A 14,313-nucleotide genomic window follows, 5' to 3' on the forward strand; every position below is an offset into this window, starting at 1 on the left:
TTTTTTTAGTACATTTTGATAGCATCAGTTTTCTACTTTCATTTGGCATACGCAGAGTTGCCCTATGTTCATTATTTTCTGTCTTATGTTATTGCAAAATAAAGGTCTCTGGGATAAACAAATAGAATAACTCTTAAACTAATTAGTGGATCGGTCTCAAATTGTGAGGCTTTGTTAAGTACCCCAATACCCAACTTTGGGTGAAACACTAAAGTTCTAAGGTAGTTTTAGTAAAAGTTATTAACAAATAACGATCTTCACTTATTTTGCAGTTTGCGTAGCAACAAATTAACTTTTTAATTTCAAAAAACGGCATTTTGAAGGTTTTTATTGTTCTAAAAAATTAAATTTTGTAATTTTATGTCAGCTATTTAGCTTTTGAATGGGGTGCAAAAAATCGAAAAAATTGCGATTTTTGCACTAAATTGTTAATAATTAAAAAACGGACGCGAACTCTAGGCAGGAAACAGGTAGGTTTTCTTCATATAGGGCTACAATAACTAAAAAAGTACCTGAATCTTTGAGTGGACCGAACATGGTCTATTTCTAGCTTATTACCCTGGAGTGTATCGTGATATGCGACTTCGATTTACCTCGTTGGGTTTATTATTATTATTTAAGACCACCAAGTCCATTTGTGTCATCCACTCATTCCACAACTTTCCTTTTTTCTTGTCAGATTTTGGAGCTCCCCAAAAAAAGAAATTTGTCATGTGCATTTTTTCGTGCATACAATAAATTTTATTTACATTTTACTACTATTCATTGATTTTGATGACCATTAATTTGTTAAGTAATTTATGGAATAGTAGAACATCTCAGCTTATTATTTCTTCCTCACATCTTACTGATAACTTCAAGATAGCATAGATAGCAAGCCAGAAATGCTTAGGACAGCAGATAAATCTAAAAAAAAAAACACCATAACAAGTTATTGTTTATTAAGAAATCAAAATTTTAAGCAATACACTATCTTAGAACATACATGAATGAAAATAAAGAGTAACTAAATTTGAGGATTCATAGGAACTCACTATTCCTTCTTGTCTAATTCAGTGACTCGGTTCTTATGGCGAGAAATAGCTTCTTGGTGTCTCTTAATTTGTTCTTCATGGAAGCTGATTTCATCTTTAAGATCAGTTTTCAGCTTTTGCAACTGTTCCCTTTGCTAAAACAAAACAAAAAAAAAACATAAATATGCTTCTAGAAGAGAGACAAAGAAATTTGTATGGGCTAAGGAGCCGGATACGAAAAGTTTGCTAATCATTTTAGACACCTTTAAGAGTCTATAACTTAAATAGTAGTAGAGCCTAAAAAAAACGTATGAGTACTATGCCATTAATTTTCAGTGGCACATGCGTCAACAGTGGAAAATCAAACTTTCCACTTATGGACAGGATAAATAAATTAAAGGATACCCCGTTAAAACAGGCAAAATGCCCTCACTCCCAGAATTAAATTTTATTACATTGTGATTAAAAAATAAGACTCAGCACAATTTTTAACCACCACACCCCTTCTTCCTCCCCTGCGATTAAAAATGTCATTTTTCGTTTTTATTTTTTTTAGGTGGGATGCAACCAATTTTAAAATTTCAAAAATTCACACATGTCTATTTTTTAGACCCATACTGCCGTCCTCAATTAAAACGCGGTTTTTTTTGGGAGGTGGGAATATTTTTAAGACCGTCTGGGAAGGTGTCCCAGGTGTGTCAGATTCTATCTATCCCTATCTATATCAGGAGCCGCCTACCGACTAAACCCACCTCCTCTTTCTTCGACCGACGGGTCTGGAACCGCTCTAAGGGAGCATATCTGACCCGTCGGCCTTACTCATAGCAACCCGTGCGCGGGTAGGTAGACCGGGGTGCCCCCCAACCCAGGATGGAACTAACCAGAGAATGTCAGTTGGCAGTTACGAGCAACTCCAGTCATTCATACTTTCATCTATGCACGCTTTCTCATCCACCCATTCATACTTTCTTTCATTTAACTCCAAACATTCCTTACTTTCATCTATACTCGTCCACCTATTCATGCTGACATTTAGATGGGGCAGTCTGTGTAGGTCGGATGTAGAAGGTCCTTCCCCACTAGAGCTCCATTTTCCCGGCCCCTTTTGATTTCCCGGGAATCGAGAGTCGGTAATTTGAATTTCCCGGGAATTGGCAAATTAAAAAAAAAAAAGAAGAAATTGTTTTTGTTTTAATTTTTCAATGCAATTAGTATAAAAACGTGTAAATTTGTTAACAAATTAAAAATATTACAAATTATATAATAGTTATTTTACATTTGTAAAAATTACAAATTAAAAAAATTCAAATATTTAAAAGAAAATTCAAAATTTTAAAGGAAATTTAAAACTAGAAAAATTGTAAATTTGTGTTTTATCTGAATTTTCGTTCTGTTGATTCACTTTCACACTGAGTGTTCACTTTCTGTTGATGTAGGTCTGATGTTTTTTAGTGCAGTGAGTAATTTTTTTAAACGTCCGGTCAGCTGATTTGCACCGATATAATAACAATAACGTATTAAATTGTCTATGTACTAATTTTCCATAAACATAATTTTAATTGAAAATAAATAATATTTATGTTATATGTATGTATATAATTCTGGATGTTTCAAAATTAATCAGATCATCGCATAAACAAAAGAATGTTTTTGTTAACGGATGAGATACATTCTGACTTAACGCCAAAATTGGAAGGTTTAATATACAGGGTGTCCAGAAACTCTGCCGACAAACGAAGACAGGATATTCCTCAGATAATTTTAAGACAATTTAACCAAATTCACCTGGACCGAAAATGCTTCCTAAGGGAGCTAGAGCTATTTAAAGATGGCGTCTGGTAATTAGTTTTTCTTAAATATCTCTAGAACGATTCTACACTGCGCGTCATAGAAAACGGGCACCCTAAAAAATTGGTAATTTTTGAGGTCGCGTATCTCCTAAACCTGTCGTCCGATTTACGTGATTTTTTGAATATGTTATAGCCTTATTCTTTGTCAATATCCCTGTAATAATATTTTTGCTAAACAGGTAAATTTTCATTGTATACCGGGTGTACGAATCAAACTGTGTTTTTTCTGAAAGTTCGCAACACCCTGTGAAATATCCTAGCACTTATAAAATACTGAAATTAAAACCCAACTATAGCCTCAGTTTTTTTCAACATTATGTTTTCTGATTCATTCGCTTATGTCGGATAATACAAAAGTTAGGTACTTTAACAACTAGCCATGTTCTTTTTCAGTACAGGGTGTTTCTAAACAAGTGCGACAAACTTTAAGGGGTAATTATGCATTAAAAAATAATGACAGTTTGCTTTATAATCGTATGTCCGCAAATGCTTGGTTTCCGAAATAGGGGACGTTGAATTTTTTCTTACAAACTGACGATTTATTTATTGCTTTAAAACCGGTTGAGATACGCAAATGAAATTTGGTGGAATTTAAGACGTAGTTATTGCACATTTTTTGACATACAATTGAGAATTTTATATTCACCATTGGCGTGCATACGGGTAATATGATCGGTCATATTACCCGTATGCACGCCAATAGTGAATATAAAATTCTTAGTTGCAAGTCAAAAAATTCGCAATAACCATCTCTTAAAACCTACCAAATTTCATTTGCATATCTGAACCGGTTAAAAAAAATTCAATATCCCGTATCTCGTAATCGAAGCATTTGCGGACATAAGTTTATAAAGCAAACGGTCATTATTTTTTCATGCAGAATTGCCCCTTAAAGTTTGTCGCACTTGTTTAAAAACACCCTGTACTGAAAAAGAACATGGCTAGTTGTTAAAGTACCTAACTTTTGTATTATCCGACATAAGCGAATGCATCAAAAAACATAATGTTAAGAAAACTTGAAGCTATAGTTGGGTTTTAATTTCAGTATTTTATAAGTGCTAGGATATTCCACAGGGTGTTGCGAACTTTGAGAAAAAACACAGTTTGATTCGTACACCCGGTATATAATGAAAATTTACCTGTTTAGCAAAAATATTATTACAGGGACATTGACAAGGAACAAGTCTATAACATATTCAAAAAATCACTTATCTCCTAAACAGGTTTAGGAGATAAGCGACATCAAAAATGATCCATTTTTTAGGGTGGCCGTTTTCATGACGCGCAGTGTATTTAGAAAAACGAAAATTGGTACACTTATTTTTCTTCCAAAGATAAATTGATTCGATCTATTGCAAATTTCTAGTACCGGTCATAGGCGTCCGTTTTGGGTAGGGCAACAGTTATATCATCGCATAACTTTTTTGTTTTTAATTTTTAAGCATTTGTGAGTCTGGATTATTAAAACGTAAGGTATTATAGTACTAAAAGGTACTCTTACTTTAAGTCGATAGAATACACCGTTTTCTAGAAAAATCGATTTGAAAATTTTTCGTTTTTTGAATATCAAAAAAAAATTTAAAAAAAAACTATTTAGAAAAACGAAAACTGCTACGTTTATTTATATTCCAGAGATGAATCGATTTGATTAATTGCGAATTTCTAGTGCCGGTCATATGCGTCCGTTTTGAGTAGGTCAACGGTTATTTTATCGCGTACCTTTTTTGTCTTTTGAAGAATTTTTGACACTAGAATATTAAATTATGAGGTATTCTAGCACTAAAAGTTGCTTTAAGTTGTTAAAATACACCGCTTTTTTTTTAATTTTTTTTCCAAATTCAGGACACGAAAAATTTTCAAATCGATTTTTCTAGAAAACGGTGTGTCCTACTGATTTAAAGCAAGAGCAACTTTTAGTACTAATAGAATACCTCACAATTTAATAATCCAGTATCAAAAATGCTTAAAAATTAAAGACAAAACAGTTATGCGATAAAATACCCGTTGCCCCACCCAAAACGGACGCCTATGACTGGTGCTAGAAATTCACAATATATGATATCGATTTAGCTTTGGAAAATAAATGTGTGCACCAATTTTTGATTTTCTAACTAGAAGCGTTCTGGAGGTATTTTTAAGAAAAACTATTTAAAAGACGCCATCTTCAAAGAGCTCTAGCTCCCTTAGGAAGCACTTTCGGACTAGGTGAAATGGGTTAAAATATCTTAAAATTATCTGTGCTAGCTAGACTAGCTCCCTTAGGAAGCATTTTCGGACTAGGTTAATTTGGTTAAATTGTCTTAAAATTATCTGAGGAATCTCCTGTCTTCGTTTGTCGGTAGAGTTTCTGGACACCCTGTATAATTGAAAAATAAATATTTTAAGTGGAATAATTTAAAATGATTATTTAGCTGACAAATTAATAATTGTATCAGGATCATTTATTCATTGTGAGTTAGTAATATCAAATGCAGCTCTATTCCCCACTGACTGCCCAAAAACGATAAAAAACATGCTATAACGTAAAGGAAAGAACTAGAGTAAAAGGAGATGAAAAGAGAAAGCAGAGATAGAATTAGAGAAGAGAGAAGGAAGAGAAAAGAAAGAATAGGAAAGAAGCAAAAAAGGAAAAGAAAAAGTAAAAATAGAGAACATAAACAGGAAATAGAAAGATAAAATTGTTCAAAGAACGATGACTTGTATAGATAAAATTAAGTAAATAAATAAATAAATAAACTACGATAAAATAAATAAATAAGTAGGTGTGGTTTGGATGTAAAGGGTCCTGCCCCCGCTGACTGCCCGCCACGACACAAACATATTTTAAAGAAATAAATATTTTGGTCATCCCGTCTATCTAAAACGCGGTATCTGCAAAAAAAATTGAAAATCGAGTTTTTGCTATATGTGGTTTCCTTGTGACCTTATTTATGCTTCTGCAATGTCTGAAAGCCATATCACTTTATTTACTACCAAAATAAACAAATCGGAATATGCCGTATGTGCATATAGAGTCCTAAGAAAAAACTTTGAGAGCCGATTTCTCGGTTTTAAGTTGGCTGCACATACCGCGTTATATTTGAGGACGGCAGCATAGGTTGAGTGTACATAACCTCAATTAATATACATATTTTCTATATAATTCAGTATCAAATTCAAATATACTATTAATGTATCTAAGTTTTTACCAGTACACAAGAGATATAAACACAGAATATCAAGTATATAGTTCATAGTTGAGGTTAAACATATGGTGCTACTATAGTATAAGAAGAATTATTATTTTAATTTTACAAACAATCCTTTTACTATTTTAGTTGGGAATAAGCCAATTTTGTGGCTTATTATTTGGTTATCTTATAACACTTTATGAAAGTACAGTAAATAGTTTGGCAACAGTGGCAACACAGAGGGCGTGGCAATACGTGACTCAAAGCCCAAAGCGATGTTTATCAGTGCTGTACAGCCTAGCTTGCAACTTGTGTGCATATTATTTTGTATTCTTGGTGTGTAGAATTATAATAAATAGTTTATATTGCTCTCTAGTGACATTTTGACAACAGTATACTATTTTTTGTGAATTTAGCAAGTATTGCATGTTCGTTACACCAGTGGTACCAAAACATCATGGGAAAAGCCAGACATCTCACCAAGGAAAAAGCGGAAATAAAAACTTATTATTAAACACTGATCAATCCAACAGAAAGATAGCATCAATTTCCAAAGTTTCAAGGGCAACTGTGGATCGTAAAAAGAATAAAATTGAGAAAAATTTGGATTTGACCCCACGGCCCAAAAATGTGGTTGAAAAAAAAATTACACCACGAGATGAAAGAAAAATTCGAGATATTGTCTTGACAAACAGAAAACAACCTCGAAGGATTCTAACGAAAATAATGCAGGAGGCATCAATATTTCACCAATGACAGCTCGTCAGCGAATAAAGGATTTGGTGTTTTCAACCTGGTGCCCTGCACAAAAGCCGCTACTCACACCAGCCATGAAGAAAAAAGGCTTCAATGGGCTAAAGATCATAAATATTGGACCATTGATGATTGGAATCAGGTAAGTAACCTTACTTAACATTGTTTTTGTTTTATCTAGTTTACAGTTTATCAATCTGTCCACGACTCTAAATAATAATATTCCAGGTTTGTTTTTCGGACGAATCTACCGTTTTGATTCTCATGGATAGATCTGAATTTGTGAGAAGACCGGATTGGTACAAAGCGGAATTGTAAGAACGGTCAAGCACCCCTGAGCATCATGGTGTGGTCTATTATAAGCAGTCAACGAACTGGTAGACTCTACATTGTCGAAGGAACAATGCGACAGGACCAGTACTTGAGAGTACTGCAAACAAGAATGCTTCCATAGGTCCAGGAATGGTTACCTAATAAGAGTTTCATGTTTATGCATGACTCGGCACCTTGTCATAAGGCAAACACTGTTACAAAATTCCTTGCTGACAACCAGATAAAGGTGCTCAACTGGCCTGGCAATTCACCAGATCTGAATCTAATATGGCTCTGAATCAAATGAAAAAATTATTTTTGTGAATTTGTTTCGAAAAAATTGTTTAAACAATATTTTGACCACGGTTACCGCCTGGCACCCTGTGGATATGTTATAAGGACCTCTTTTTGAGTAAGTTTGTGCAAAAAAATCTAATCGAAATAATTTCGCTAGCGGGGGCGACGATACAGCCCGATCTAATAAGGTTCTAAATTATAGTTAAATAGAATTAAGCAAAAAAACCTGTTTTATAGCTCAATTACATACCATTATTAAACAAAAAGTAAAATTTTATGGGGTGGCTCTAAGAATTTGATCACCTACTGTATATACAGTAGACTCGCGGTTATCCGAGTCTTAGTCTAAGCGCTAGTGAACCCTCCGTATAAAGGTCTTCCTGTAAGGCTAGAAATTTGTATAGTGATAATTCATAGCACACTAAGGCTAAAAACCATGACCTGGCAGGCATCAGCCCTGCACGTGTATCTACCAGGTGAATCGAAAAGTGCATAGTTTAGGTAAAAAATAAATTTTCTCCTGTAAAGTTTAAATTTAAGTATGTGTTTGAGTAAGTCATTTAGAAGAAATGTGTACAATGACAGGCGATTCTGAACAGAACAAGACCTTGCTAAGCGAGGGGAAAGATTAGGGGTTTTTACTAAAATTATTTTTTTGCATCGAACAAAGTTTTTTTTAGGTTTTTTGAATCATTCCAAACAGAAAACGTCTTTAGTGACTTTTCTCTTAGGTTAATAGTGTTTGTTATATAAGCGATAAAAATTTTTAAAATTGCGAAATCGGCCATTTTTAATTCTAAATCGGACATTTAACTAAAAATTTAAATGTTGCCAAGGTAGGTAGATATTCTTTAAACATTGATTGATGAAATCCCGAGGAGTTTTTTGCAATACAATATCGAAAGCCCCTTTGTTTTTAATTGCTAATCAAGCGGGCGCGACACTGTAGTATAAGTGAGGAGGTTTGAGTTTGCATAAATTCATTATCTCGAGAACAGGCAAATTTGAAGAGAAATCCTCAGACACGTTGATTTTTATTTTTAAATAAGACTTTTTGGTATATATATAATACTAGTGACGTCATCGATCTGGGCGTGATGACGTAATCAATGATTTTTTTAAATGAGAGTAGGGGTTGTGTGATAGCTCATTTGAAAGGTTATTTAATTCTCTATTCAGTAATATAAACATTAACATAATTATTTATACAGGGTGTACAAAAAAATGTTTTCTTCTTTTTGTCTAAATTAATTTAATAAAAAAAAATTTTGTACACCCTGTATAAATAATTATGTTAATGTTTATATTACTGAATAGAGAATTAAATAACCTTTCAAATGAGCTATCACACATCTCCTACTCTCATTTAAAAAAATCATCGATTACGTCATCACGCCCAGATGGATGACGTCACTAGTATTATATATATATATATATATATATATATATATATATATATATATATATATATATATTTTAATTTGGGTTTCTTGGGCTTAGGTTCACAAAGAAAAAGAGATGGCTATGATGTTATGTCATATCATTTAATCGACGTTTCGACAGGAATATCCTTGCCTTTTTCAAGATCATTACGTGACTAAAAAACATTTCGTCAAAGATACAATACCAAAATTTAAGAAAACATTTTGACTTACCCTGCATGTAAAGTTGGCAGTGAACAATAACAATAATAGACGTCACAAAATAAAACAATGTTAAAAACATAGGGACAGACCCACTAGTAGATACATTTAAAATTTAGGTACTGTGTCGAATTATTGTGATGTTATATCGATGTTTCAAATATCAATCAATTAAATACCTAGTTGCTTCCGCATCATAGGCGTGCTGAAATTTCTTTTGTATTATATTTTAAATTAGATTATAATATAATTTGTTCAGATGTTTGATGTCCCTTTTGTCATTAATAGCATGGTTGTTCTTTTTTATTTCTATAGACTCTAGGAGCTCCCTCTTTTTCTTGTTGTGTTCAGTTTTTAAGATTTTGGTGTTGTCAAAATCGAATTTATGTTTTTTCTCGTTTTCATGTTTTGTGAGGGCCGTTGAGTTTTTTTTATCATATTTGTGAGAACGTATTCTTGAGTTGAGTAGCTGGCTGGTTTGTCCAATGTATACCCCATCGCAATCTGCCCAAGAAACCCAAATTAAAAAATATATTAAGGTTCAAGAATCATATTCAAACTATATATATATATATATATATATATATATATATATATATATATATATATATATATTTATTTTTAGCCTTTCATGACGTCCCCCCATGTTAAACTGTAGTCTCTCGTGGCGTCCAGGTCTTCGTGGACTCCGATATACGGTTGCCACGAGGATTTTCTCTAAAATTTATCGCAGGTGAAAGGTACCACTTCCTACAATGCCTGAACAAAATATTGGCCGGATGTCCTCAGACACGTTATCCGTATAATAATATACACATTACTTGGAGCAGTTGCCGTCAGGCGCGCCACGTTCGCTTGCTGTATATCTAAAATCACTTTAACGGTTTTGGTGACGTCCAAATATACATTTATTCAGTTTAAGTTTGTCGCGGAATCCGTATATTTCAGTTTATGTCCTCATGGCTTCTACTACGCTGTTGCCACCTCAAATGTTGGTATTTAGACTTCGGATATTTTTATAAGTGATTATTGTAGTATGTTAAAACAATTATTGTTGTGACAGATTAATGATGTTTCCTTTGTATAATTAACAATGTATTTTTTTATTACAAAAATAAAAAAAATTAAAAAGTATGTTCATTAAAATTGATGAATTTATCATAACCAGTTGAAACTGGTGGTCTAATTGCTCAATTGTAACATATTATAGAAGTGTTAGAATTTAATTCTTAATTCTTGATTAGAAGATCCAGATTTAGAAATTAGAACCACAAACACATTTAAAGAATATAAATATCTCGGATCTACAATATCTAAAGAAGGCAAAAGAGACATCGAAAACAGAACACAGCAGGGCAAAATAGCGGTAAACATTCTAAGCTCTCAGCTATGGTCTAAAAAGATAAGACAAAAAACGACAATCTATCGTACCTTGGTAGAGCCTATTATGAATTATGGGGTAGAAGTTTGGCAGATCACGAAAAAAGATAGAAAGAGAATAGAAGTAGGTAGTAAAAATGGATTATCTAAGGAGAGCGTGTGGTATATCCAAAAAAGATCGCATCAGGAATGAAGATATTAGAAGGAGGACAAGAACTGTATATTCCAGAGTAGATAGAACTGAAACGAGACAACTAGTGTGGTATGGTCACGTCAAACGAATGAATGAAGATACATGGCCAAAGAAAGCTTTAAATTACACAGCCCAACAAAAAAATTTTTTGTCTTGCTGCCGAAAAAAAATCAACTGATTTTGGTTAATTCATCTGTGCTGATTCCAAAAATACACACCTTTTCTTTGTATCAGCTCTAGTTTTCGAGATATAACATACTCATCAAATACTTAAATATTCTTACATTTCTGTATATTCCACCACTATAGCTGCACTATATCTTTTGCCTTTTTTTCTCAGCAAGATGATATGGTATTTTGTAACAATATTAAACGACTGTTATAGAAAAAATGGGTGTATCGGATTATACACCAGATCACTGGCGTCTTTTTATCGACAGTTACAAACGAAGTTTAAAGTGTGTCCTACATAATGGCAACAAATATGGAAGTATACCAATTGGGCATTCTATGTACAAAAATGAAAGAAAAATATAAAACAATATTGCTGGTGCTAAAAAACATCAATTATGATCAACATCAGTGGACGATCTGTGTTGATTTTAAGATGGTGAACTTTTCCTGGCTACCAAAAAGAGCACTGAATGCTAGAATGCAGGGAAGGAGACCGGTTGGAAAGCGAAGAAAACGCTGGGAAGACACAGTAAACAGCGACGCACAAGCCCTTTTAGGAATCCGTGTATGGAGAAGAGCAGCCACAGACAAGCAAGGGTGGAGGCAAAAAATAAAGGAGGCCAAGGCTCAATTTGGGCTGTAGTGCCGTAGAAGAAGAAGAAGAAGAACTTGATCCTGGGATAACAAGGTGGCTATAAAGAATATCCTTGTTTCCTGTGTCTTTGGGATAGCAGGGCTAAGGACCAACAATGAAGTAGAAGAAAATGGAGTTCTAGAGATGCTTTAGTTTAAGGAAAAGCTACCGTAGGTAACGAAGCATTGGTCTACCGAAAGAAAATAATATTACCTCCGTTACATATTAAACAAGGGCTGATGAAACAATTTGATGAATGAAACAATGAAGCCGGAATATTTGATGGGCGTCAGATGCGACAACTTATAAAATATTCGCATTTTACAGAATCGATGACTGAAATTTAATGTAATGCATGATGTTTTTGTGCGAAAGTTGTGAAAAATTTTCTTGGAAACAATAAATTGGAAAATTACCGGGATATAGTGGAAGAAATGCTCAAAAAATTTAACAAACACGGTTGTCATATGAGTATTAAAATTCATTACCTCCACAGCCACTTAGATCGTTTCCCAGAAAATCTTGGTGACCTTATTGAGGAACAAGGGGAACGCTTCCACCAAGATATCAAAACTCAAAACGATGGAAGAGGAATATCAGGGGAGATGGGACACTCGCATGATGGAGGATTACTGCTGGAGTCTTCAAAGGGACCGCCCTTTTAAAGCCATTGCAAAGAAAATCATAGAAAAGGAAGTTTTTAGGTGACGACGAATAACAGATTTGAGCTGCGATGCCGGTTAGGTTAGATGAAAAGTTAATTTTTTTTGCAGATATATGTAATGATTTTTGTAAGTATACTGTTATACAATAAATATCTTACTTTTTATTCGTGTTTTGTTTATTTGATGGGTAGCAGCACTACATATAAGTAGGTGGTGCTGCGTTAAATTACCCTATATGTTAGATATGTGATCTGTTTTCGAATTTTCTGAAAACAATCTTATGGAGCAAATCTGGTGGCATTTTTTGATTCAGCAGACCCAAATTAACTAGAAACAGTAAAAAAATTTCCGGCAGCAAATTGTGTGTTTACCAGTGTTATATACCACAACAAAGAAGAAGAAGAAGGGGAAGGCCTTGAGTTACCTGGGAAGAACATGTACAGCACATCATGAGAGATAGAGCCATCAAAGAAGACGAATGGATGGACAGAAAAAGATGGCGGTCGAAATGCGAGAAGCAGCAGAGGCTATAGGAACCTCGCTTATAGATATATAGATATAATTCTTTATTACAATATTTTTAATTATATAATTTTTCTATTCTCAATTATGATGTCACCACCTTTATCATAGATAGAATCAGATAGATCATTAGATATAACTAAGAAAGCAGGACGACCTTCTCCAGGAAGTACATAAAATAATGCCCTCTATTCGTAACGGAACATCACAAGAAATATGGGAGACTTTTAAACATTGTGTAACAACACCAATTGATCATCCAAATATAAATAATCCTGTGCAACGAAAACACTGGATAACAGATGAAACCTTTCAAATCATTGAGAATAGAAGAAATCTTTGTCAAAGTGGTATGCATAGTGAAAGGGAAAAAGCTAGTTTAAGAAACCTCAATAAAGAAGTAAAGCGAAGATGCAAGGCAGATAAAAAACTGTACTATCAAAGTATATGCAAAGAAATTGAGAGACATGATCAGAATAATCAGCCGAGAGATCTATTTAGAAAAATACGCTACTTACAAGATACTTCAAAGCCAGAACTTGGGCCATTGAAGACAACACTGGAACTCTGAGGACAATCAGAGAAGATATAGCAGAGACATGGAGATCGTATTGCAGGGACCTATATAAAGATGATCAACGCCAAGAACCTGTTAACCAAATCTTTGACGAGGTAGAAGAAGAACCTGATATACTTGAAAATGAAGTAAGACTAGCGATCATTTAGCTCAAATATAATAAAGCACCAGGTCGAGATATGATAACAGCAGAAATACTCAAAGCCGCAGAAGAAACTGACGTAAAATTACTTCATCGACTCTGTAACCAAATATGGCATTCTAAACAATGGCCTAAAGACTGGACAAAATCTACAATAACAACAATTCATAAAAAATGCAGCTTCCATAAATGCGACAATTATAGAACTATTTCTCTTATATCACATGTCATTAAAATTAAGATAATGCTACATATAATCAATGAGAGAATAAAAACATTCTTTCAAAGAGAAATTCCACAAGAGCAAACTGGATTTACCAAAGGTAGAGGTACTCGAGAACACCTGTTGAATATAAGACAGATAATCGAAAAATCTAGGGAATTCAATATTCCACTGTACATATGCTTTATAGATTATCGTAAGGCGTTCGACAAGGTCAAGTGGAGACACTTATGGCGAATACTAAATATTACATGCGAGTAAGGGCCAAAATAAAGATGAAATTAGTCAAAGACAAAAACCGGAAAGTAAACACAAGAAGAAGATACAATGTCGAAGCTCTTAAACAAGAAAACACAAGAGTCGAATTCACAAAAAGACTGAAATTAAACCGAACAGCACTGTCCCAACATGAGGAAACAGTGGAAGAAATATGGAAGAACTTCAAGGACATTATGCAAAAACTGCAAACGAAATTATAGGGATGAAAAAAAGAGAAAAGAAATGGATAACTGGAGACACATTGTACTCCAGGGAAATATATCAAAAATATACACTTGACCGGCCAGGTTTCAAATGGATTTTTTGGACACTATATACCTATTACATTATAAATACAAAAATGTCCGTTACAGTTCGGACGATAATTTTAGTTATTAACAAATAAGGGTCAAAAATGGCAGTTTTTTCGTTTAAATCGCTACAGGTAAAAATAAGTAATTAAATATCTTATATCAGATAGAGTATTCATTTTTAGTAGATGAACAA

At 33.6% G+C, this 14,313-nt stretch overlaps 1 protein-coding gene across 1 annotated transcript in view; it reads right to left on the reverse strand.

Annotated features, from left to right (window-relative positions):
- Window positions 1–924: 924 nt before the first annotated feature.
- Window positions 925–14,313, reverse strand: part of LOC126893352 (ATPase inhibitor mai-2, mitochondrial-like) — a 51,688-nt gene continuing 38,299 nt past the window's right edge. The window contains exon 3 of the mRNA XM_050663436.1: window positions 925–1,168. Within this exon, the coding sequence (XP_050519393.1) occupies window positions 1,034–1,168 (135 nt within the window). The 3' untranslated portion in view covers window positions 925–1,033. The remainder of the gene's footprint in view (window positions 1,169–14,313) is intronic.

This window comes from Diabrotica virgifera, chromosome 10 (genome assembly GCF_917563875.1).
Source record: "Diabrotica virgifera virgifera chromosome 10, PGI_DIABVI_V3a".
Lineage (NCBI taxonomy): Eukaryota > Metazoa > Arthropoda > Insecta > Coleoptera > Chrysomelidae > Diabrotica > Diabrotica virgifera.